The following is a 21979-nucleotide window of genomic DNA, read 5'->3' as shown; positions in this document are numbered from 1 at the left end:
AGCCTATGACCCACACCAAGAACTAAACCTACCTACCCACCACTGGACTGCCCTCCTACACCACCTCATACCGACCCACCAAACCTCTGACACCTACCACCTCCAGCCACGGGGACGTGACTTTTCTGACCATGACGGTGGTGAAATTCCAGCACCAGGATGACCAGCACAAAGAGAAACCCACAGGGAGGCGCAGAAAGGGCCCTTGCCAAACAGGCATACGTCCTCTACCACCAGACGCCCCTCTTCCCCTCAACGGAGCCCGTGGGAAGTATGACATCCCACTGCACTACTCTCAGGCCAGACCAGCACTTACCAGGATCAGGGGGAGGGACTTGCTCCTTGATAGTCCCAAGTAGGACCGCGATGACGGCAACCATCCGCGTCAGGGAGAAGATGCCCACCATACACTTCTCGTCTACCACCCCTTGCAGGACCGCGGTGACGGCCACCATCCGCACCAGGGAGGTAATGGCTACCGTCCTTCCCTCGCCTGCAGAACCGTGGTGACGGCCACCATCCACGCCGGTGAGAGAACGGCCACTGTCCTTGTCTCATCTGCTGTCCCAGGACAAGGCAGAACTGCGGCGATGGCCACCGTCTGCACCGGGGAGGGAATGGCCACCGTCTGTCCCTCATCGTCCGCCTCCGCAGGGAGCAGGACCGCTGTGATGGCCACTGCCCACACCGAGGAGAGAAAGGCCACCATCCTTCTCCCCCGTGTTGACCCAGGGTCAAGCAGAACCGCGGCGGTGCCCCCTGTGCCTGTCAGGGAGGGAACGGCCACCGTCTGTCACCCATGTGACGTCTCTCGAGAGTAACGTCCCTCGCTCGCCTCACCCCTCTAGAGGCTGAGTGCGACATCCCTTTCACTCTCCCCACAGAGCTAGCCCCCTAGTGGAGTTGCAGCTGGAGAGGATCTGAAGCTGCCCCATAGTGAATCTGGGGATACGCTCTCTGCAGCCAGCGCCCCTATGTCGCCCCTCGCTGTCATGCTCACGGAGGAAGAGAAGCTGCAGGAAGCCCCTGATAGCCTCTCGACCCAAGTGAGGCTGCAGCCCCAGGCACACAGGGGCATGCCCAGGATTCCCGGCCGAGACCTTCCCAGCCCCACCACCGGGCAGTCCTCCCCCAGGAACAGGCGCAAGGAAGCTCGCCTGCTCGCCCTGTTCGGCCCGTCATGAGGGTCGACCTACCTACCGAGGCCCCACCAGGGAAAGGCCTCCCTCTACACAGCCCAGCAGCCCACATCGGACAACCCGGCCCCTAACGGTGGTCCCGTGTCTCCTGCGGGAGAGCGCAACTAATGGGACCCCTCCCACACCTGGACAACACCTGTGGCTGCACAGTCACCGGTAGCCCAGTCCGGGTCCTCTGTGTCCCAGAGAGTGTATTTAATCTGTACATTGTATTGTGTTTAGTATTGTGAATCTTTGTGACAATATCATTGTCGGTCATTCCATGATAACAAACTGTCATCCTGTACACAAAGTGTTCGGATGATGTAAGGCACAGGAGGAAATTAAAAGGATATTTTTTCCTACAAATTTTCAAAAGATCTCGCTAAGGAAATGATATACCTTTATATTGTTATCTACAAAGTATGAAGAATAAAAGAGAATCAATATACCTCAGTGTATTCCGTGTAACTTTCACAGCTTAATACCTTTTAAAGCAAAATCGGACACCAAGACCAGCTGTTCATTAGCCTGGCTAAAAGATAAAAACCAAGTTAATTGTTACAACTCTTTATAAATCACATGAAATCACGCATACAGTCTTATCTTCAATTTTATCAGTGAAACAATATATATAACCATACAAGTGGATTTTTTTTTTCCAAATAATAAAGTCGTTAAATTTGTTTGACGAAGACAGCCATCACAGCCTTCGGACTCAGGCGACAACAACAGAGCGGCGGAGATGAGTGCCAAAATGTCACAAATGCAGGGAAACGGCAAATTACACGATGTTGTCTCGGTGCTGGTGTACTTTAAGACCAAGGGAAAGCATGAATTGAGGTTTCTGTTTTGTGAGTTGGGCGGGAGCTTATATCTACCGTGGGAGGAGGTGAAAATGAAAGAGAGGTGCAGACGGGTAGGAGACACCACACCCTCACCTGAGCACTGGGTTAGTTGAATTTCTAATTTTTACGTTGCGTGTCTTAATGTCGTGAAGAGGACTTGAGATTCTTAAGGCAGTGATTAGCACAGCCACTTTATTTCAGTTAATAGTTGAATTTTTCTCAGTCACTCACACATTAGATTTTTAGAACAATTTTTCATTGTCATGATTTGAATGATTATGTATTAGTGTGGTATAAACTTAACACTTCTGTTTTGACCACAGGTTCTGTTTTTGTCTACCGTAGGTAGTCTGATCCAGTAGTTCTAATTACATTGAGGGAAAGAGGAAGGTAAACAGAAAAATTCAGCTTGATTAGTCTTTGGCCAGTAAAAATATGCTACTTACAGGGTAATCTCCCCAAAAGGCATAGACGTGCTTAGATTTTATTTTAGCCACCATATGAAAGTTTTATTCAACAAAGAATTATATTTATTTATACAGTATATTTATTATTATTTTGTGCAGTTATCACTGTTTTGTTGAATACTGACCCAGTCAGAAACAAAATGCAAAGGTTCAGTAATTCATGACCACACACAGTCACATACATACTCTTTCAGTCTTGGTGTCACTATGCTATAATTTTGTCTCCGTCAAGCGCCGAGATGTATCCTATGACAAGATTGCACGAGACATTGCAGTCCGGACAATGGAGGGGATGTCCGGACAATTCTCCACTGCCCCACAGCTGGTCCAGTTGACCCGAGTCTTTATATCGGACCTTGAGGGACACTATCAGCATTTGGTTTTCTGTGTCCAGGCTGAGGAGAAATTTTCAACACAGGTGAGGCAGAGAGAGAGAGGGAATACTGTAATAGCACAGTATTTCCAGAGTTCATGAGTTTTTTGTTTTTAAGCAGTGAAAAGTAGTTTATTGCTCAAGTAGAATTCATAGAGACTCTCCTTGTTTAAATTTTTTTTTATTTGAACTGCTCAGTGAATAAACCTATTTTATCATTGAAGTGGTTGTTTTTTTTGTTTTTTGTTTTTTTCACACTACTCTTAAGCATATTCAGTTGGGGTAATTAATATCGATCCACTTTCCATTGACAAAAAACACTGAGGAGTGACATTTTAAATCCAATGCTGTAATCATAGGAGTCTAGCAGACATTTTAGAATATTGTAGTAGTATATAAGAGGTTCATAATTATTTGACTACTGTAATGAGTGGATTGATATTTTTGTCAGCAGCTGTATGGACATTACTTGAACTTTGCTTTACTTGTAGTAGCATTTTGCTTGCATACATCCTTGTTCAAATATTCATGTGGAAAAAAGCCTGTAAGAATGTGGCCATGCATGATATTTAAGGGTTAACTAAAAAAATACTCTTTGATTCTCAGCTGCTTGCCAAACCCCCAAGTGACCACAGACGAGCATTGACCCTGGCTGAGCTATATAACTTGAAGCGTGGGCAGCTGGAACGACGGGATATTATTACCCTTGCAGAGCACGTCAGTCATGCTCTCTGTAGGTTGATGCAGAGCAAGTCAGGTTAGACTAAGCTTGAATGGGTATGCTTCGATTTGATTGGGTTTGTTTGACTGAATTGGTCAAGTTAAATTAGTTTAGGTAAGGTTTGGTTTGGTTAGTCAAGGCTGGGTTGGATCTGGTTCAGTTAGGTTGCATTCAGAGTGTTGGGTTGTGTTGAGCTTGATTGGATTTGGTCAGATCATATTGTGTCAGATGTGTTGGAGTAGAACAGGTCAGAGCTAGGGCTAGCTTGGTTGCATTATCTTAGATAGGTTCAGGTCCAGTTGGAGATGGGTTAGGTTTGGTTAGGCTGAACTGAATTGGGATAGTTTGTATATATTTGGCTGAAGTAGGTTAAACTGAGCAGAGTTTGGATTGGTTGATTTTAGAGTTTGAATTGGTTACATCATACTGATTCTGCAAGGAATTCAGAGGGGCTTGCCCTCATAATGTGTTTTCATAATAAACTTTATTATATCATAAGTAGGTTTGGTAGGATGAAGAGTTTTATTGGGTAGATTGTGTAAGATTAGAATAGGATAGATCATGCAGGTCTAATTAGCATGAGCCAGAAACACTCTGTGGGTTAGAGCAGGGAATACTAACAGTAGATTGTAGGTTAAGATGTTCAGTGGTCTAGCAGTAGAATACACCAGTAGGAGTTGTAGCCTTGCCTTACGTAGTGTGGTTTTGATATTCTGGAAGTTTGCCAGTCATGTAAGATGCTGCATAGGGCATAAGTGAGTCTCCTAGCATTCTAGCCTTGGGCACATGCACTCCACAGGGATAATAAGGGAATGACTGTTGCTAGTTTACCCATTATGATGTCTGTAAACACTGTAACAGTATAGGTATAGTAAGTTCTCATAATAGTGTTGCCCTTTTTTTGTTCTGTTTTGTAATTAAGTTCATAATAAACTGTGAAATGATTGTCTGTTAAAGTTCCACTGCTGTGTATAAAGCTAATTTACCAGTATCTGCCAATTTGCAGTACCAGTTGTGTGAAAAAAAATATTTTTTTAATGCTTCCATGGCATAAAGCAGGTATACCCCAGTTTAATGATGCAGTTGGTTAAGTAAAAACCCATCATTAGGTGGGACATCGTATCTCGGGGTAGATTTAACATGTAAAGCATAGGGATGCATTTTTGAGCCTTGGGTTTCCCCTCAGCCAAGTCCTAAACCCACCCAAATGAGGCCAAAAACAAGTTTAAAGTCAATCTAAATGGCCTAACAGCTGTAAAAGAAGCTAACCTACGCGTAACACCTGTAAATAACTCACTAAAACCAACAAATAAAATCTGAAAATCGTCAAATATATCTGGAAAAAACCAAGCTTAGTAAACTGTACCCCAAAATGACAATGTTCGCCCTACCTATGGCTAAAACACATTAATCTAAGTCTAAAAACAGTTTATAAATCAATCTAAACACACAGTTTTGGTCTAAAACATCATCAAAATCAGTACAAAAAAATCAAAACCCGTCGTTAAACCAGGGTTTGGTCATCGTTAGGCAGGGTATGGTGGTATTTCTACCACCATCTTTCAGCTGAGGTATTGCATCTAGGAGTATTGCATGTTGAGGTATACCTGTATATTGGTCTAATTCGTGAACCATTCCTCAGCAGGGAAGAGTGACACCTTTGGAGCGTTGGTAAGGGAGGTTGGTGTGGGGTGGCTGTGGGAGGGTCAGGAGGATGGGCAGATGTCATCATACCAGGCGCTGCTCAGGGCTCCCGGTTACAACCATGACAGTGAGTTGGCTGTGGTCTTGATGGGTTGACATGTACTTAACCTGTTCAGTCCAACATTTTTTTTTTTTTTTTTTTTTTTTCCCTATGGTTTTATTCAGCATGAGAGCTCTGGTAATGAAGGGGGTAATGATGACTGTATTGTATCTAAATTATCCAGCTTGTACTATACTATATATGTCTTTCCAAAGTTGAAATTAACCAATTTGGAGATAGCATTTATAAACTAGAAAGATTTATCATTAGATTGAGTGGATTAACTCTCTGAACCATATCTTCATTTGCTTTGGGGATTTGTTACATCTCTTCCTACATTGAAGAGGCTGTAGCACCAGCCAGTCAGGGTGGTACTTCTGAGGGGAATGGGAATGCTGGTGATAGTGAGCTGGAGCTCCTGTTTCACTAGCTACCTAACCATCCCCCTTTGCTGAACTTTTCAGTGTGACACTAACATGGAGAGTAGACCAGCATGCTTTCCCAAACACTTCATCTAACTGTCTCATACGCTACACCACATGCGCATTATATGTCACACAACGTACCCCACTACATTGCAGGGGTTGACACCAACAAGGGCATACTGCCAGAAACCTTTGCCTCCGCTACCCAGTGGCGGACCTTTTGAAGGGAGGCGTGACGAGGGCTCATCTGCATAGATCATACGGATGGAGTGAGATTAGGCTCGAACCTGTGCTAGAGGGTACAGGGCATTGCAGTTCCCAGGCTGCTGCGTCCGCCCAATAGAGAGGGGCCCGACCCTGGGAGTAGCACCCCAGGAGGCTGTCCCATCAGTGTTGTATAATGGTGGGACAGTTACAGTGCCAAGAAATGCATGGAGGGTGTCACTGTAGCTGTGCTGGCAGGGTTCCCTGAAGCCACTACCACAGTCACTAGTCAAGACTGGTGGGCTAAGGGTCTCAGATCCATTGCCTGGACCTGGGGCTTTGCAGTGGATGAGGCCTATGGCGTGTCTCTCCCCGTTATTATCCTTACTGATTATGACCAAGTTCCATCCATCATCCAATCCTACATTGCCCCATGAGGAACGTAGGAGCCCGGAGCTAGGCAGTTGGTCCTGACATTTAAGATGAGAGTGACCAGCCTCACTCATCCCTGAGTGGCATTACGTGAGCAATAAACCCCAACCACCCCTTGGATATAAACCTTCACCAGCTCAATCTGATTGGAGCGTAATAATTACCCACTAAACCACCAGGTGCCAAAATTTGGGTATATGATTACCACCCAGCATAGTAAATGGTTTCCTGGTGCACAGGAAACCATTTGGCTTGTCACTCAGTGTAGAGTCACCCACAGGCAGAAGGAGGAGGAAAGAAAGACAGAAGAGGGAGTGTAAAAGTCACCCGTAGGCAGAGAGATGAAAGACTGAAGGCAAGAAAGACAGAAGAGGATGGAAGGAAAGAAGGATGGAGTAGAGGAAAGGTCAGACACCCAAAAGCAGCACTACATCGAGTGAGTGAATGGTGAGCGCCCCCACCGACCACATTATGACCAAGTTTAAGAATGAAATTCAAAGCAAGCTGGAGGTCACTAATCACCCAGTGGCATCATGGAATGTGGAAAGCTTGAGGAGTAGAGCAGGGAAAGTGGCTGAGACACTGAGTAGGAAGCGAGTGGATATGGGATGTGTGCAAGAAGTCCAGTATAGGGGTGGATCAGCCAGAAAGAGTGCTGGGAGGGATTGTTATTATAAGTTGTTTTTGGCAGGGTAGGCCAGATGGGTATGGTGGTGTGGTTGTGTTGGTTGGGGAGAAATGGGTGGAATATGTCATGAATGTTATGAGAGTAAGTGATAGGATAATAGTAATGAAAATTTTGTTTGGTGGGAAAATGGTTACATTTATATTGGGGTATGCTCCACAGGCAGGCTTGGATGAGCTAGAGAAGGATAGATTTTGGGATGACATAATATGTGTAGTAAGTGGTATGGGGGATGATAAGATTGTAGTTTTGGGAGGGGACTTAATTGGTCGTGTAGGTGAAGCGGCTTAAGGATATGAAGGAATACTTGGGGGATGTGAGTATGGTACAGGAAATGAGGAAGGGGAAAGGATACTTCAGTTTGGAGAGGCAGTGAACATGGGTGTGTGCAACACACATTTTAGGAAGGGAGAGAGTAGGTTAATTACATACGAGTCTGGGGGAAATAGCAACCAGATAGACTATTTCCTGGTCTGGAGGGCTGGTAGGAGGTTAGTGAGAGATGTTAAAGTTATATGGACCGAGGAGTGTGTGCAGCAACAGAAGTTATTGATATGTGACATGGTGCTTAAGGAGTGGGTGATGAAAAAGAGGACCTATGCACCTAGGAGGAAAATATGGAATCTGAAAAACCAAGCAGTAAGGGATACCTTCTACAGGGAGACGAGCAGAGTGATGGCTGAACAGGGAGATGTTGACAGAAGTGTTAATTAACAGTACAGAGCCCTCAAGAACAACCTCTTGAGAGTTTCTGATTCAGTATGTGGATGGGCAAGAGGCCACCAGGACATAAAGTTACTTATGGTGGTGGGATGAGGGTGTAGAAGCTCCAGTCAAGGAGAAAAGAAAACTTTTCCTGGAATAGAAGAAGGGTGGTAACAGAGAGGAATACTTGGCTGCCAAGCGTAGGGCTAGAAAAGAGGTTTACAGGGCAAAGTCTGAGTCACAGAGACTTTTACTTGATAACCTAAATTGTGTGGAAAGGAAAAGTATGATATTTAAAGTGGCAAATCAGATGAAGAGGGAGAACAGGGATATCATAAGTGAGCAGTGTGTGAACTGAAGAATGATGAAAGAAGGGTAGTGGTGGACAGTGAGGATATTAAAGATGTATGGAGAGAGCATTACAGCCAGTTGTTGAATGAGGAGTTTGATTAGGAGAGAGAAGGCTTGGAGCCTGCAGATCCAATGTTTGGCCTTGGCCTTTGATTGATGCTGCTCCTGTGAGTGGGGCAATATGCAGGATGCAGATGGGGAAGGCAGGAGGTGTGTCTGGGTTGACTTCTGAGATGTTGAAAACCTCAGGAGATATAGGAATGAGATTAGTTACTGACCTGATAAACATGATTATATATCCATCCTCTTCTTTCCTTCATTCTTTCCTCTTCCTTCTGCCTATGGGTGACTCTACATTGAGTGACAAGCCAAATGGTTTCCTGTACACCAGGAAACCATTTACTATGCTGGGTGGCAACCATATAACCAAATTATGGCACTTGGTGATTTAGTGAATAATTAAGGTGCTCCAGTCGGATTGAGCCTGTGCAGCTTTATATCAAAGGGGTAGTTGGGGTTAAATGCTCACATAATGCCACTCAGGGATGAGTGAGGCTGGTCACACTCATCTTAAATGTCAGGACCAACTTGCCTAGCTCCGGGCTCTTCTACTACTCATAGGGCAACACAGGATTAGATGATGATGATGATATATGAGTGTGTTGTTCCTAATGATTGGCTGAAGAGTGTTATTGTAAATGTGTTCAAGGGGAAGGGTGATGCCCTGGAAAGAGGAAATTATAGAGGCATAAAGCCTCAATAGTTTGTAGTTTGTTTTTGTTGATTTGGAGAAGGCCTTTGACAGAGTCCCTAGAGAGGTGGCGAAGTGGACAAGGAGTGGCTGGTTAGGGTGGTTATGGCCGTGTATGTGGGTGCTCGCACCCAGGTAAAGGTGAATGGAGATTTGAGCAAAGAGTTTTCCTTGAGTGTTGATGTGCACCATGGGTCAGTTTTAAGCCCTTTGTTGTTTATAATGGTACTTGAAGTCCTCTCACGTGACTTCAGAAATGGACTTGGGTGGGAGATATTGTATGCTGATGATTTGGTGTTGATTGCAGAGAATAAAAAGAAGGTGGGGGAAAGATTTAGGAAGTGGAGAGATGGTATGGAACACAAAGGCTTAAGAGTAAATACAGATGAAAGTGATGGTGTCTAGGAGTGGTGGCAATACTGTCAAAGAAGAGGGGGAGTGGTAATATGCGATTTGCCACAAGGGCGTGGGAAGTAATTCCATCTTGTGCAGTGTCTGTGATAAGTGGGTGCATAAGAAATGTAGTGGTATTAGAGGTAGATTGCGAGATAATGCTGATTTCATTTGTGCGGTGTGTCAGAGAGAGCAGGTGGAGATTGTCAGGCATGAAAGGATTGAATGTGCTGGTGAGACTCTTGAGTGTGTGGAAGAGTTTTGTTATTTGGGAGACATGTTATGTGCTGGAAATAGGGCTGGAGCTAGCTTTGTGGCTAGAGTGAGGATTGGTTGGAAGAAGTTCAGGGAGCTCTTGCCTCTCCTGACATTGAGAGGGCTCTTCCTCTGTGCTAAGGGATCTTTGTATTCAGCATGTGGATGTGATAGGAAGCGTTATGAGGAACACACTGAGGTGGTTTGGCCATGTGGAGAGGATGGAGGGTGAAAGACTGACGAAGAGAGTGTATGTGAGTGAGGTGGAGGGGGAAAGAGGGAGGGGGAGGCCGAGGATGAGATGGAGAGATGGGGTGGAGAGGTATATGAGAGAGGGGGGTGTGAGTTGGGAGCAGGGGAGTGAAATGGCGGGGGACAGGGCGACTTGGAGGCGATTTGTTTGTGGCCACCCCAAACGGGATTGAGGCGTCTGGCAATAGATAGATAGATAGATGTGTTAGGAGTGTAATGCTGTATGGCAGTGAGACTTGGGCAGTAAAGGAAGAGGATATTCTCAGGCTCAAACTTACGGAAATGACAATCATTACGTGGATGTTCGGAGTGTCCCTGAGTGTGAGGCCTGGGGGGGCTAGGTTTATGACGGAAGAGGTGAAGGGTAGGATGGGACTAGAGTTATTGGTGTTGTGTTGAGGAGAGGTAGCTTGAGGTGGTTTGGGCATGTGGAGAGAATGGGGGATGATAATTGGGTGCAGAAAATGAGAAGTGTCAATGTTAGGATTAGGGTTGCGAGAGGTAGACCGAAAAAGACTTGGGATGAGGTCATTGAGTGTGACCTCAGGGATAAGGGACTAAATAGGGAAGCTGCCAGAGATCGAGCGGCATGGAGAGCTGCCATCAGGTGACCAAGGCTGATGCATTCAAGCATGTTGGAGCCTTTAAAGATGAACAAACAAATGAAGGAATATCCTCAGTGGTATGATCAGATTTTGTGACAAATAACTCTTCCATAGTGGCAAATTGACCCTAATCCAAGATGAGGAAAATGTTTGAAATGAGTACTTATATAATTACCTCACTAGTTATGGACTCTGTATTTAACAGGTGAAAGAATACATACTGGGTTTTGACTGTTTAAAAAAAGTAAGGAAGGGGTGGGGGGGGAGACAGTCCAATTTGCATCATCCCTTTCTCAGACTTGCCATTTTGTTCATGCTTCTTCTCCTTCCCAGCCCTTAAAGCATCCTAGATCCACCACTGCTCCTTGTGCTTTGTCTTTGTGTGGGAATTTTGCCACAGCTCTTTTCTTAATTGGAAGTTAAAGATGGTAGTCATGATGATAATTTTTCTAAGTCTTATTTTCTTCCACAGATATCCTGATTATCCTTACTGCACATGCATGATATTTTTAACCAGGTGTGAGTGTCCTGTATGAGGAGTTCATTCGCAGCAGTTACCCGCACACCACAGTCTGCCTGAATGACATCAAAGAACTCCTGTCACACCTCGGATGGAAAGACAAGGAGGAAAGTGTCTTCCGGTAAGTAGAATTTCTAGTTCTTGGTGTTGATATATTTGTAGTGGTTTACTTATGAGAAAAAGGCAGAATATAAGAGAGAAGTGGAGGAACGATTGGGTAAACATGAATTGAAGCAGATAGGGGACGTGGAAGGTGTGTTCAGGATATTCATAGAAGAAATATGTGAAGCATGTGATGTGGTATGTAGGATGAAGAGAAGACGGAGGGGGGTGCAAGGAACAGCATGGTGAAATGAAGAGGTGAGACAGGCTGTGGCACAAAAGAAGAAAGCATACAATGAATGGATGAGAAATAGGGGCGTGGAAGAAGTTGAGAGGCGGAAGAGAGAGTTTTATGTAGAAAGAAAGAGAGAGGTAAAAAGATTAGCAAGAGAGAGTAAGAAGAGAGTGGATGAGGAATTTGGAAGGAATTTGAGTGTAAAGTGGAGGAACTGTAAGAAAATGTTCTGGAAAGAAGTGAAGAGAGTAAGACAGAGTGGAAGTGAAGTTAGCAGGGGAGTGAAAGATAAAAATGGTGGATTACTAGTGGAGAAGGGAAAAAAAGTGAGCAGATGGAGAGAACACTTTAAGGAATTGTTGAACATAGAGGATGAAAGTGATGCGAGTATAAGTGGCTGGGGAATGGCTGGGAGAAGGAGGGAGGTGAGAAGACAGGAAGAAATCAGTAGGATAGAAGTTGTGGAAGCAATGAAGAAAGTTAAATTGGGGATTGCCCTAGGAATTGATGGAGTGTGTGGTGAACTGTTGATGCATGGGGGAGAGATAGTAGTAGAATGGATGTGGAAGATGTGCAGATCAGCCTGGGAGGAAGGTAGAGTTCCGGAGGATTGGAAGTCAGGTATAATTATTCCCTTGTAGAAAGGAAAAGGGGAAAAAGAAGTGTGTGGTAATCATAGGGGCATTTGTCTTCTTAGTATAATAGGAAAAGTGTATGGTAGAATACTTATTGACAGAGTTAGGGAAATAACAGAGGAATTAGTTGGAGAAGAACAGGGAGGCTTTAGGAAGGGAAGAGGTTGTGTAGATCAGATATTCATTCTTAGAGCTTTAGTGGAAAAGTTTCTAGAGAAGGGAAAGAAGTTGCATGCGGCTTTCATGGATTTGGAGAAAGCATATGACAGGGTGGATAGACAAGGATTGTGGAAAATATTAAGAATACCGGTATATGGAGTAGATGGGAAGTTGTTGAATGCTATGAAGAGTATGTATGATGGTGCTAAGGCTGCAGTGCGTGTGGATGGTGAACTGAGTGAATTTTTCTCTTTGAAGGTTGGGTTGAAACAGGGATGTGTCATGTCTCCATGATTGTTCAATCTGTGCATGGATGGGGTAATAAAAAAGGTACAAGGTAGGGTAGTGGATGTTGGAGTGGCCCTGGTGAGAGAGGGTAGTGTTTGGAAACTCCCTGTACTGTTGTGTGCAGATGATACTGTGTTGTTGAGTGAAGACGAAGGGGAGCTGCAAGGCTTGGTGGATGAGTTTGGGAGAGTGTATAAGAAATGGAATCTAAAGGTGAATGTAGGGAAGAGTAAAGTGATGGTGTTTGAGAGAGGTGAAGTCAGTGAATGTACAGCGAGGTTGGATGGTGAGGAATTGGAAAATGTGAGTACATTTAAGTACTTGGAGAGTGTGATGAGTAAGGATGGAGGTTTGGAGGGTGAAGTGCTTGAAAGGGTACAGCAGGGAAGAAAGGTTGCTGGTTCCTTGAAAGCAGTGATAAAAAACAGGGAAGTGAGCATGGAAGTGAAAAAGGTACTACATGACAGTATTGTGATACCAACTCTAACATATGGAAGTGAAGCTTGGACGTTGTTGGAAGGGCACAAGTCAAGAGTGAGAGCAGTGGAAATGAGTTATTTAAAAGGAGCCTGTGGAGTCACATGGAGAGAGAGGCTGACAAATGAGGATATAAAGGAGCATTGTGGTGTGGATGTGGATGTGATAGGAAGCGTTAGGAGGAATACACTGAGGTGGTTTGGCCATGTGGAGAGGATGGAGGGTGAAAGACTGACGAAGAGAGTGTATGTGAGTGAGGTGGAGGGGGGGGGGAGGGAGGGGGAGGCCGAGGATGAGATGGATGGATGGGGTGGAGAAGTATATGCGAGAGGGGGTGTGTGAGTTGGGAGCAGGGCAGTGAAATGGCGGGGAACAAGGCGACGTGAAGGTGATTTGTTTGTGGCCACCCCGAGCGGGATTGAGGCGTCTGGCAATAGATAGATAGATAGGTTTACTTATAAGACTGGGGATACTGGATATACCCAGTTTAATTGTTTCTGACTCATATGTAGGTTTTAGTATATTTATACATCTTTTTAGGCACATAAAATCCTTATTTATCATCTGTGGCCTTATTTCGACATTCTTTTTTGGTACAATGTCCCAAGTACTTTACAGAGAAGTTAAAGTTCCAGTGTTAATGCTCAAGCTGAGAGTCCAGTTTCCCCTAATATGCAGTACAGTTGTATGAGAAAAATTGTCTATCTATCTATCTGTTGCCAGACACCTTAATCCCACATGGGGTGCCCACAAACAAATCACCTCCACGTTGCCCTGTCCCCCTCCATTTCACTGCCCTGCTCCCAACTCACACACCCCTCTCTCATATACCTCTCCACTTCACCCCTCCATCTCATCCTTGGCCTCCCCCTCCCTCTCCCTCACTCTACCTCATTCACATACGCTTTGCTCATCAGTCTCTCACCCTTCATCCTCTCCACATGGCCAAACCACCTCAGTATGTTCCTCATAACACTTCCTATCACATCCACATCCACACCACAACGCTCCTTTATATCCTCATTTGTCAGCCTGTCTCTCCAGGTGACTCCACAGGCTCCTCTTAAATAACTCGTTTCCACTGCTCTCACTCTCGACTTGTGCCCTTCCAACAACGCCCAAGCTTCACTTCTATACGTTAGAGTTAGTATCACAATACTGTCATGTAGTAACTTTTTCACTTCCATGCTCACTTCCCTGTTTCTTATCACTGCTTTTAAGGAACCAGCAACCTTTCTTCCTTGCTGTACCCTTTCAAGCACTTCACCCTCCAAACTTCCATCCTTACTCATCACACTCCCCAAGTCTGCATGCATTCCTCCACCTCTATGACGGGCGCGTAACACCTGTCTAGCAGCAAACTCTCATCCCTTTTCTGTCCAACTCTCTAATGCAAGAGTTAACCATTACTCCCAGTCCTTCATTTATGCAACAGGTCATCTCTGGAACTGTCTCCCTCTGTCTGTATTTCCTGCTGCCTATGATCTCCAGTCTTTCAAACGCAGTGTGTCCAGGCATCTCGAAATGAATGGATCTTGAATTTGGCTCTCTCTTGTATTTTGTTTGTCTCTCGGAGGGAACTCTTATTGCGGGCTCATGGCCTTTGGTTCCTTCTTCCTTGCATAAAAAAAAAAAAAGTACTTAAACATACTCACATTTTCCATTTCCTCACCATCCAACCTTACTGTACATTCACTGACTTCACCTCTCTCAAAGATCATCATTTTACTTTTCCCTACATTCACCTTTAGATTCTGTTTCTTACACACTCTCTCAAACTCATCCACCAAGCCTTGCAGCTCCCCTTCGTCTTCACTCAACAACACAGTATCATCTGCAAACAACAGTACAGGGAGTTTCCAAACACTACCCTCTCTCACTAGGGCCACTCCAACATCCAGTGCCCTACCTTGTATCTCGTTTATTACCCAATCTGTATACAGATTGAACAACCATGGATACATGACACATCCCTATTTCAACCCAAACTTCAAAGAGAAAAATTCACTCAGTTCACCATCCCCATGCACTGCAGCCTTAGCACCATCATGCATACTCTTCACAGCATTCAACAACTTCCCATCTATTCCATATATTCTTAATACTTTCCACAGTCCTTGTCTATCCACCCTGTCATATGCTTTCTCCAAATCCATGAAGGCTGCATACAACTTCTTTCCCTTCTCAAGAAACTTTTCCACTAAAGATCTAAGAATGAATATCTGATCTACACAGCCTCTTCCCTTCCTAAAGCCTCCCTGTTCTTCTCCAACCAATTCCATTGTTATTTCCCTAACTCTGTCAATAAGTATCCTACCAGACACTTTTCCTATTACACTAAGAAGACAAATGCCCCTGTGATTACCACATACTTCTTTTTCCCCTTTTCCTTTGTACTGTACAAGGGAATAATTATACGGTACCTGACTTCCAATCCTCCGGGACTCTACCTTCCTCCCAGGCCAATCTGCACATCTTCCACATCCATTCTACTACTATCTCTCCCCCATGCTTCAGCATTTCACCACACACTTCATCAGTTCCTGGGGCATTTCCCAATTTGACTTTCTTCATTGCTTCCACAACTTCTATCCTACTGATTTTTTCCTGTCTTCTGACCTCCCTCTTTCTTCCAGCCATTCCCCAGCCACTTATACTCGCATTACTTCCAGTCTCTATGTTCAGCAATTCCTTAAAGTGTTCTCTCCATCTGCTCACTTTTTCTCCCTTCTCCACTAGTAATCTACCATTTTTATCTTTCACTCCCCTACTAACTTCACTTCCACCCTGTCTTAACTCTCTTCACCTCTTCCCAAAACATATTCTTACAGTCCCTCCACTTTACACTCAAATTCCTTCCAAATTCCTCATCCACTCTCTTCTTACTCTCTCTTACTAATCTTCTCACCTCTCTCTTCCTTTCCACGTATAACTTTCTCTTCCACGTCTCAACTTCTTCCATGCCCCTATTTCTCATCCATTCATTGTATGCTTTCTTCTTTTGTGCCACAGCCTGTCTCACCTCTTCATTCCACCATGCTGTTCCTTGCACTCCCTTCCATCTTCTTTTCACCCCACACATTACATCACATGCTGCACATTTTTCTTCTGTGAATATCTTGCACACACCTTCCACGTCCCCCATCTGCTCCAATTCATATTTACCCAATCGTTCCTCCGCTTCTCTCTAATATTCTGCCTTTTTCTCATCCTCTTGTAACCTTTCCACTCCTCTCACAACTACTCCTTCCTCTAGTCCTTCCCATCTTCTATTTCTCCATCTTACTTGGATCTTGCTTCTGGCCACCACCAAGTAGTGGTCAGAAAGTCCACTCCCCCAACCTCTGTAAGCTCTTGTATCCATTACACATCTTCGCATCCTTTCATCCACACACACATAGTCAGTTATTGCCTTTCTTTCATTCAGTTCACCACCCACCCTTGTCATCACTCGCCGCATATACCTGTGGATCATTTTGTGCCTGAAGAGGGTATTGGCTATCACCAACCCCCTCCCAGCACAAATGTCCACTAACGCACCGCCATTCTCATCTATCTCAGCAGACACATCCCACTCACCAAGTATTCCATCTACCTTCACATTCCCTATTTTACCATTCACATCACCAATCAAAAACATTCTCTCATTCCTTCCAAACTTTTCTATGCACACTTCCACATTTGTCCAGAACTCTTCTCTCACTTTGCTTGCATGATCTTGCATTGGCGCATACACGCACACAATTGCCCACATTTGTATTCTAATTTTCAATCTTATTCACACAATCCTTGAGCCAGCTGATCCATTCTGTCTTATATTCTTCTTCCAGCTTTTACTCACAACAATACACACTCCTTCTTCTGCTCTCTCATTTTCACCTAGTCCTGCACATATACCCCATCCATGCTCCCATTCTCTCACACTCTCTCCTCTCCATTTAGTTTCAGTTACTCCACATACATCCACTTTCGCACCCACAAGCACCTGGACAATCTCTCTCTCTTTCACCACATCATTCGCACCCCTTACATTCCACATCGCGATCCGTACGATGTCCTTTGTCCGGTCCTTGGTCGTCATCTTTTGGTCAGTCCTTGTCCGAGGCTTCTTGTTCGTCATTTTAGTTAGCTTTTTTTCGGTGAGGGGCACTAACCCTCCGCCAACCCTTTTAGTCGCCTCATACGACTAAATTTTGACACTGTATTTTGAAATGCCTCACTAACATATACAGTATTATTATTTGTCTTTTGTACTCTACCCATGTTACAGTTTAACTTAGAGAAAATATAATAATTATTTTGTTGAGTTGTAAGCAGAAACTAAGAAATCAGAACATCCAGGAAACAGTTGTAACTAATAAATATTGTCATTATATTAGTAATAATTTCAGTATACAGTAAAACCTCAATATAACAGGCTTCAGTATACCGGAATTCGCTTTTATCGGACTCAAGGAGCCTACCGGACTAAATTCTTATATATCGGGAAAAGTCCAGTAAAGCCAGAAGCAGTCCAGACTGCCTGACCACTGCAGCTATGTTCACCACAACTAAGTATATAAAAGACATGTTTATCAGTGTATAGTACAGTATTATTACATATATTATACCATTTGGTTATTGTAGTAAAGGTGTAATACAGTACAATATTGCACTGGTAGTGAAAACAGTTTAAAAACCGTTGGTGCAATCCGGACTAATGTCTGATGTATTGGAAGAAGTCCGGGTTAGCAGGGAGAAGTCTGGATATCGTTTTTTTCCTAATTTTGCTTTGGGCTCCAATTAGTCCGTTATAGTGAGGTCTTACTGTATTGTAAATAAGTGTTTCCTGCATTATCATAGTATATTCCATTTTAGTAAATGGTCCATCCATCCATCCATCCATCATCCAATCCTACATTGCCCCATGAGGGGTGTAGGAGCCCGGGGCTAGGCAGTTGGTCCCGACATTTAAGATGAGAGTTAATGTATGTTATTGTTTGGGGGTTTATACATGCTCAATAAATGTTACAGTATGTCATTATCTATAGATGAATTCATGTACAGTATGGACTTAACCCCTTCAGTCCTGTGATCTGCTCTACAGTACAGTCTTTTGTAGACTAATCACACTATCTCCAGGCTATGTGATTCAGGTTATAGATTTCTTTTATTACCATATTATGGCATTTAGTGGTTTAGTGAGTAATTAAGCCGTTTCAGTCAGATTGAGCCGGCACAGGTTTATATCCAAATGGTGGTTGGGGTTTACAGCTCACATAATACCACTCAGGAGATGAATGAGACTGGTCACTCTCATCTTTAATGTCAGGACCAACTTGCCTAGCCCCAGGCTCCTATGCTCTTCATGGGGCAGCATAGGACTGGATGATGGGTGGATGGATAGAAGGTTTGAATAGAGTCATATATTAAGCTCTGCGCTGCTAGATGTCTCATATGCTAAATAAAATCACATGAAGGGAGCAAAGAAAAAAAGAAGTCATAGAATAGAAGAGGCTACTATTACTGCATGGTTTGATAACTGCGGTACCTTATAATTCACTTACAGAGCATTTGACAAGGAGAAGACTGGGGAGCTTAGCCTGGAAGAGTTTTTCTATGGAATGGCCGCCATCGATACCAAAACAAACCACGGGCAGGGACCAGCGGAAGTGAGATGCCGCTGTATATTTAGGTCAGTGATGGAAGGGTGGATATACAGGAATACAGGAGATGCTGCTGTATATTTAGGTCAGTGCTGGAAGGGTGGAAAAACAGATGCTGATGTATACTTAGATCAGTGTTGGAGGGTGGAAATACAGGAATACAGTACCATATATGCTGCTGTATATTTAGGTTAGTGCTATAAAGATGAAAGTACAGGAATACAGTAGTGTTTGTTGTGTTCCCAGGCATATGTGGATGTGAAGCTGGTGGACTACAGGAAAACAAACCACTTTAAACAGGTGCTTCCAGAGATTTTGTGTGGAGGTTTTGGGGAAGGTTTGTTTGTTCTATAAAATTAGGTGCATGAGGCTGTGTTCTGTTGGGAACTGCATGAGAGTGAGGGCATAATGGACTGTGTGTGAGTTGTTTTGTTTTGGCAGTGGAGTGGGGATCAAGTTGAGGCCCTGTTATCTTGAAGACTCATCAGACCTAATTAACCCATTCTTGTCCAGATGAGCCTTAGGTAACAACAACAAAAACACTTTCAGCCTAAGGACATACTGTTTTATCCTATTCTTGCTACTTGTAGACCATTTTGCTGAATGTAGGAGTTAATGAGTTAATGAAGGCTATATCTAAGACCCCTAGTTTGAAAAGTCCCCTACAGTGAGCAAAGACATCGGGAAGTAGCAGGAATATGGAAAGAAAGATGCCATCTGAGCGAAGTGGGTAAAGTAGCATTTTGCCAGCACTGAATAGGGAGTCGCCAGAGATCGAGCAGCATGGGGACCTGCCATTATGTGACCAAGGTCGACGCATGCAAGCATGTTGGAGTCCCCATAAATGACATTATACACCATACAGTACATCCTGGATGCCAGATGGTGCAATTGGGAGTGCTCAGTCAGAACATGCTGTGGTTCACATCCAAGAGATGACCAGAGGGTTTTCTATTATGTAAATTATACCAGGAGCATTGAGTGGTCTAACTTAAAATGTTCTGGACAGTGGTAGCCTAGCCATGGGCCCCTATACCTGTACTCTGAAAGGGTCAAAATGGGACTTGGCAGTGTACATGCTAGACTTTTAAGTAAGGCCTTAGAGTGCTGTTAAAGTTGCTGGTCTAGCTGGTAATGAGGCTTGTGCGTCCAGATACTACGACACTAACGAGGACGACCGCCTTGAGATAAGCGAGGTGGAGGCCATGGTGCGAGATATTGAGGCGCTGCACGGCCGCGACACATCACAACAGACCATCACTGCCAAGACCAAGGAGGCACTACAGTAAGATTAATTGTACTTTTTTTTTTATCCTGTCTCGAGTGCTGAATAATATAATGTAGTGCTGAAATCTTGAAAGCCTCAGGAGATATAGGAATGGAGTTAGTCACTAACTTGATAAATACGATTATATATGAGTGTGTTGTTTCAGATGATTGGCTGAAGGGTGTAATTGTAAATGTGTACAAGGGGAAGGGTGGTGCCCTGAAAGGAGGAAATTATAGAGGCATAAAGCTTTTAGACCAGATAATGAAGGTACTGGAGAGAGTTCTAGAAGGTATGATGAGAGAAAGAGTGAATATTGATGAGATGCAGTTTGGGTTTATGCCAGGCAAAGGGACCACTGATACCATATTCATTGTTCGACAGCTTCCGGAAAAATATATAGGAAAGTACAGGGAACTGTACATTGTTTTTGTTGATTTGGAGAAGGCCTTTGACAGAGTCCCTTGAGAGATGGTGAAGTGGGCAATGAGAAAGCTTGGGATTGAGGAGTGGCTGGGTAAGGTGGTTATGGCCATGTATGTGGGTACTTACACCCAGGTAAGGGTGGAGATTTGAGTGATAAGTTTTCCGTGAATGTTGGTGTGGACCATGGGTCAGTTTTGAGCCTCATTTTCTTTATCATGGTGCTTGAAGCCCTCTCACCTGACTTCAGAAATGGACTCCCGTGGGAAATGTTGTATGAGGATGATTCGGTGTTGACTGCAGAGAATGAAAAGGAGGCGGAGGAAAGATTTAAGAAGTGGAGAGATGGTGTGGGGCACAAGGGCTTATGAGTAATTTTTTTTTTTTTTTTTAATAAATAACAGAACGGAGGAAGGAAAAACAAATGGGTAAAAAAAAAATAATCCATACACCAGATTACTGGTGTCCTCTGTTCATAAAATATCTGTAACAGTTAGACTTGAACAGTTGTGGGTTGAAATTTGGAGGAAAACAACTCTGGGGAAGCGTGTTCCAGAGAGATGCAGTTCGGGGAATGAAAGAATTCTGGTAGGCAGAAGTTCTGCAATATGGTTGAGTGACATTCCAGTCATGATCGCTACCAGATGCCCGTGTAGCATGAGGGAAGGCATGGAGAGGTGGCACCATGGACGCAACTTTGTCTGAGCATTTGGCAAAAAATATCTGTAAAATAATGCAAGGGAGGCAACATTCCTTCTTACTTGCAGGGGAGGTAGTTTATATGTAATGGCAGGGTTGTTAATGATTCTAACAGCTTTATTCTGAATTTTGTCTAGTTGTCTTAATGCAACCTCTCCACAACCATTCCACAAGGGTGAGCAATATTCAAGCTGAGAGCGCACATGACTCTTATAAATTATAGCTAACTGCTCATCGGCGAAGAAGTTACGGACTCTGTACAATAATCCAAGTTTCTTTGAGGCGGTTTTAGCAAGTGATCTTACATGAGAGGTCCAGCTGAGGGCACTGTTAAGTGAGACACCAAGAATTTCAATACTTTTAGAGATGGGAATATTAGTAGCACTGAAGGTAATGTACGAATCTGGCAATATCTGTCTATTAGTAAACTGTATATATCTAGTTTTACTAGCATTAAAAGAGAAAGGTTGTTTTGTCCCCATTCACTGATTGTAGATAGATCTTGATTTATGGAGATGGCTGTACTGAGTTGAGAGGTAGAGATATTAGACTTTGTAAATGGATGTCTGAGTGTGAATGAACTATGTAGTGTTGAGTCATCTGCATATGAGTGAATGGGATTGTGAGTGACAGATAAGAGATCATTAATATGAACCAGAAATAGGGTTGGCGCCAGAACTGATCCCTGCGGCACGCCGGCGTTAATTGAATGGAAATTCGAATATACATCATCTACTTTTACTCTTATTTTCCTGTCACTAAGATAAGAAGAAATCAAAGGAACAAAAGACGTTAGTCCATAGCAAGGGAGTTTGGACAGCAGGGAACGGTGCCATACTCTGTCGAAAGCTTTAGAGATATCAAGAGCTACTGCATGAGTTTCTCCGAAAAGATCAATTGATTGATGGATGGTATGAGTTAAGAGATTGAGTATGTCAATGGCGGATCTTTTGTGGCGAAAACCATATTGTCTATCACTAATTAAGTTGTTGGATTCAAGATGTTTAACAATATGCTTATTAATTAAAGTTTCAAATACCTTACCAAGAGAAGATGTGACAGCTATTGGTCTGTAATTGGAGGGGTCAGACGAACTTCCTTTCTTCGGAACTGGGTGGATATTGGCTTCTTTCCATGAAT

General features: G+C 43.8%; 1 protein-coding gene across 1 annotated transcript in view; it reads left to right on the top strand.

Annotated features, from left to right (window-relative positions):
* Positions 1 to 1903: 1903 nt before the first annotated feature.
* Positions 1904 to 21979, top strand: part of LOC145402215 (uncharacterized) — a 46270-nt gene continuing 26194 nt past the window's right edge. Inside the window, exons 1-7 of the mRNA XM_080274332.1 lie at positions 1904 to 2130; positions 2726 to 2911; positions 3473 to 3623; positions 5230 to 5358; positions 10907 to 11030; positions 18354 to 18479; positions 19604 to 19735. Coding sequence (XP_080130458.1) covers positions 1924 to 2130; positions 2726 to 2911; positions 3473 to 3623; positions 5230 to 5358; positions 10907 to 11030; positions 18354 to 18479; positions 19604 to 19735 — 1055 coding nt within the window. The 5' untranslated portion in view covers positions 1904 to 1923. The remainder of the gene's footprint in view (positions 2131 to 2725; positions 2912 to 3472; positions 3624 to 5229; positions 5359 to 10906; positions 11031 to 18353; positions 18480 to 19603; positions 19736 to 21979) is intronic.

The sequence above is a fragment of the Coenobita brevimanus genome, chromosome 57 (assembly GCF_032717465.1).
Source record: "Coenobita brevimanus isolate Jiangsu-jjx chromosome 57, ASM3271746v2, whole genome shotgun sequence".
In the NCBI taxonomy this organism is placed as follows: Eukaryota; Metazoa; Arthropoda; class Malacostraca; order Decapoda; family Coenobitidae; genus Coenobita; species Coenobita brevimanus.
Note: the sequence above shows the minus strand (reverse complement) of the source record. Positions and strands in the feature narration are given on the sequence as shown.